Here is a 4,846-nt window from a genome sequence, read left to right on the forward strand (position 1 = left end):
ATACTATACATATATATATATATATATATATATATATATATATATATATATATATATATATATATATATATATATATATATATATAATAAGAACCAGTCTCAGCTTTATCTGCAAAAATCGGACGTAATTATAACCAACTTTACTATGCAAACTTGAACACTAAAATATGCAATTTTCATACTTTTCCACACATTTAATATTAATATTTTGCACATTTAGTATTAATATTTTGCATATTTAATATTAAATGATTGCACTTGAAAAAATGCGAAAGTATATTTCACTTAGGGTTACAATTTTAGAGTTTATGACTAAATCTTAGTTTTATTTGGTTTAGTGGAGCACTTTTTAACTGCTTAGGGTTTAGCATTTATGGTTTGGATTTAAAATTTAACTTTTTCATTGATTTTATAAAATTTACAAGGTTTGAATATTTAGTTGTTAAAGATTGCATATTTAAGTGCTCAAGTTTGCATAGTGAAGTTGATGATAATTACGAAAATGCTACCATTTTAAAATATTATCAAAATCGTCGAATTTTTACAAATGTAAAGCTGAAATTTGTTCTTAGTTTTCTCCTGGGGTGTGTTCTCATGGAATCCAAAGCGCGTACGCGCGCACACACACACACACACACACACACACACACACACACACACATATAGGCTTGCATTCAAATGCAAACCCCCTTAAAATACAAATGTGTGGACATACTCTAGCCACAAGATGTGATTGGATCAATGGACTAGATGAAGGCTGATTACTCTCACACGGATTCACAATTAACGTAGAGAAGGGTAATATAGGGAATGCATGCACACTCTATAAACGGAAGAATAGTGATTAGAAAAGGAATAGAATAGATTGGTATGATATGCTACAAATAAGGAAGTTTAAATTGGGTAGGATTTGAAGACATCCCATTACTGCCAACGGAAACCTCCATACGAACGAGAAAAACTTCGACCGTGCAACCATGGACAACCGAAGAGGTCGCATTCAATACAACGCCATACCGGACTCCATGGACGCTCCAAACCCAGGTAAGTACAACGCGTATATCGTTTGTAGTTTGAGTGGTAAAGCACGGTTTGTGTTTTTAATTAATTTACGAGTAAAACTAAAAGCATATTTGAATAGGGTCATACTCATGATTGAAGTTTTTTTGCAAACTCTGTTTACAAATCTACAAAATTAGAAATTATGGAATACGTTTAACGTTTGAGACGTGGGTGTGACGTTCAGGTCTTAAGAGTGCACACGATTAAAGTCTCACATGCACACACAAGCGTGGTGATGAATGGAGTGTTAACACTGATAGTCTCAAAGGCGATGCTTGAATATTAATTTTTGGGTGTTAGAATAAATGAAAGTCTGCATGTTGACGCAATCGTATGGTAGGCAGTTGAATTTTGTGAATTGAAATCTGGGGAAAAAAATATGGAGAGAGTGTGATGTGGTGAGTTTTGCATGAACATATATGTTCTAAGCGTGCACATAGAAACAGGCTAGTATGCACACAGGAGGCCATAGTTTGAACACATGTGCTTTCGCAGATTTGTTTGTTATATTGTACGTAATATTAAAAGTGCTACCATTGGCGAATAATTGTACTATTATTTGCACAAAATTCCCATTTCTGATGTATAGGAGCACAACATAGTGAAGAGGAAGCAACAGAGTGAAACATGGTCGTATTACCCGATGGAACGAAACAGTGGTTACCTAACTGCAAAAGCCAAACCACCACGTACGTTGGGCAAGAATTTGCATCACTATAAAACGGAGTAGACTTCTACCGGGCATACTCAACCATCGCCAGATTCGATATCAGACTCGGCACGAAGCGAAGGAATAGGGAAGGGCAGTTCACATAAAATACATTTTATGTTCATGGGAAGGATACAAGCCAAAAAAAAAAAAAAAAAAAAAAAAAAAAAAAAAAAAGTGGGTACTAGCGTGGTCACGAACAAAGGAAACAACCCCGAACCGAAAAAAAAAAAAAAAGGAAATGGTTGGAATAAAATCCATGCACTTGAGCTATGGCACACACACTGCCTATGCTCTGACATTGGGAGGCCATTTCTTAAAACAAATAGGAAGTTAGATATTGGACACAAAATATTCGTGGCAAACTGCGCAAGGGCAAACATTGGTTCCACAAAATCATGGAGGCTATACAAGGAAATGGTTGGAAGTTTTTCAGATATCGGAGCAACATCCACCGATTTCTGCAATTTTAGGAGGGACTTGTTGGCTTATATTGCTGGAGCAGATGCACAGATGGTCGTAGAAGACATGTACAAAAGTAAAGAGATGGAACCAGAGTTGTACTTTGATTTTGATCTCAACGAAGACAGGTAGCTATGCAGGCTATTTTGGACAGACACGATATCCCGGTAGAATTTTGCATGTTTTGGAGATGTGATGTCATTCGACGCAACGTAGAGCACGAACATGTACATATCACACCGATTTAAATAGTTGAATTAAATTAAATTCTTTACAATACATGTTAATCTTCTCTTCTAACATGCGTGCATGGCTACGTAAAACTGTATGCGTTGTTTTTTAAATTAGATTATTTACTTATGACTGGAAATAGGAGTGGAATATCTGAGTGTCGTTTAAAAATGAGATTATTTACTTATCATTCAGATGTGTGTGCGGATATGCATATCTCTGAGTGCAGAACAACTAGTATAGTTGAAATGTATGAAATTGTTGTACAGTTCAAATGAATATTAACTTCACTCAAGCGTGCATAGCTGCAAAATACTGAACGCTTGGTATAACACATAAGGTGTTTTTAGTAAAACTAAAAATTGGAGTGTTTGAAAAATATGTTAACCTGTGACCAAATTTACATTGGGCATAGTGTGCACGCCATTAAATCCATGTGTGCATGACAGAACTAAAATGGATTGGAAAAACAATTGGTAACTGTGGTCGGTAATAAAAGTTTGTTACTGTTATATGTATCTCATAGTGTGCACACCATTAAATCCCTGTGTGCATGGTATAACTAAAATGGATTTGAAAAACAATTGGTAACTGTGGTGGGTAGATAAAAGTTTGTTACTATTATATGTATCTCTGTGTGCACCGCTATTATTACTATTATATGTGTGTGCACTAATTACGGACGAACATAATCCTTGCAGATACAAGCTTGTGTTTGTACCGTTTACAGGAGTGGACAATCATAAACGAAGCATTACATTTGGGGCAGGCCTCATTGCACGGGAAGATGTGGAGTCCTATGAGTGGTTATTAAAAAGCTTCAAAACCGTGATGGGCTATACACCAAGATGTGTTATTACAGATCAAGACCCCGCATTAAAGGTCGTAGTACCTAACATTATGCCAGAAACAAGGCACCGATTTTGTATGTGGCACATCATGGAAAAAATGGGGGACAAAGTAGGGAATACACTGGCAAAAAACATGGAGTTTAGGAAGGCACTGAACAATATAGTATGGGATGAAACTTTACGTGCAACCGAATTTGAATTGAAATGGGCAGAGGTAATGAAAGAGTACAACCTTGTTGAACATCGGTGGATTGATCAAATGTACAAGGCGCGTGAATCATGGATAACTGCATATTTCCAAGATATATTCATGGGAGGACTTCTCAAAACAACATCACGGTCAAAATCAGAGAATAGATATTTCGACAAATTCACCAATCAACACAACAGCTTGGTAGAGTTCCTAATGCAATACAACCGTGCCATAGGAGAATAGAGGCATAAACAAAAACAGTTGAACGTCGAAGGCGAAAGTTCATTCACCGAAACCAAGACCCCATTGGTCGTAGAACGTCAAGCTGCTGCAATGTACACCAAAAACATATTTTACGACTTTCAAGAAGAAATATGGGAAGGAAGTTTCACATGCAGAATCACCTGCAGGACGAATGACGATGGGGCCGGAAGTACATTGTACGCGATAAGGGTGGAAACATGTTTGAGGTAACGCATGAAAAAGCTACTCAAAAAACAGAATGCAATTGTAACAAATTCAACAGAGTAGGAATTTTATGTAAGCATGTGTTGGCCGTGTTCAAGAACGAAGGCGTGGAAGAAATACCAGGATGCTATAATGTTCCCCGTTGGACAAAGAATGCGTGTGCACAGCCAATGTACAATGTTGTGTGGAAAGCATGCAGTACTACGCAAGGTGGGATTGAATTGAGAACAATTGCCAACCAACTTTGGAGTGAATTTTACAACTACATGGGTTTGGCTAATGGATGCCCAGACAAAATGGATGCAATGCTAACAACAATGCATGAGCTTAAAGGGAGGTTACAAAGTGCCAGACAACAAACCAAAGCAAGCACCACCCCACAAACAGTGATTGAATCAATACTCAGCGCTACTGCACCTGCTGAGATCCAAATCAAGCCACCCAGTGTAGCAAAGAACAAAGGAAGTGGGAAAAGACTAAAGAGCAACAAAGAGAAAGTAAGTGAAAAAAATAAGAAAAAGGTGCGGACGTGCGCTACCTATGACCGGCTGGGCCACGACAGTCAGAATTGTCCAAACAGAAAAGACATATCAGACGAATAACCCCTCACGGTTTAAAACAATTCGATCAATTAATTCATTTGCAATTACATTTAATACTTATCAACCTTGTAAATTTACCACAGGGATGTTATTTTTTAAATTGCATTGTGCAAACTGTTTAACGTCATTGCGCACACACGATTTTTATTTCTAATCCTAGAAAGCCAATATTGAACTAGTAAACGTTGTACCCATGGTTGTTATGTAATAATTTGGGTGCAATGCACAATGTTTAACACCAGTGTGCACACACGGTAGTACAAACCTG

The 4,846-nt window shown here is 37.1% G+C and overlaps 1 protein-coding gene across 1 annotated transcript; it reads left to right on the forward strand.

Annotated features, from left to right (window-relative positions):
* Positions 1 to 3,969: 3,969 nt before the first annotated feature.
* LOC109191326 lies at positions 3,970 to 4,578 on the forward strand. Its single transcript, XM_019341940.1, has one exon. It carries the CDS (start codon positions 3,970 to 3,972, stop codon positions 4,576 to 4,578), a length of 609 nt encoding a protein of 202 aa, XP_019197485.1.
* The last annotated feature ends 268 nt before the right edge of the window (positions 4,579 to 4,846 follow it).

The sequence above is a fragment of the Ipomoea nil genome, unplaced genomic scaffold (assembly GCF_001879475.1).
Source record: "Ipomoea nil cultivar Tokyo-kokei standard unplaced genomic scaffold, Asagao_1.1 scaffold0205, whole genome shotgun sequence".
Taxonomy (NCBI): Eukaryota; Viridiplantae; Streptophyta; class Magnoliopsida; order Solanales; family Convolvulaceae; genus Ipomoea; species Ipomoea nil.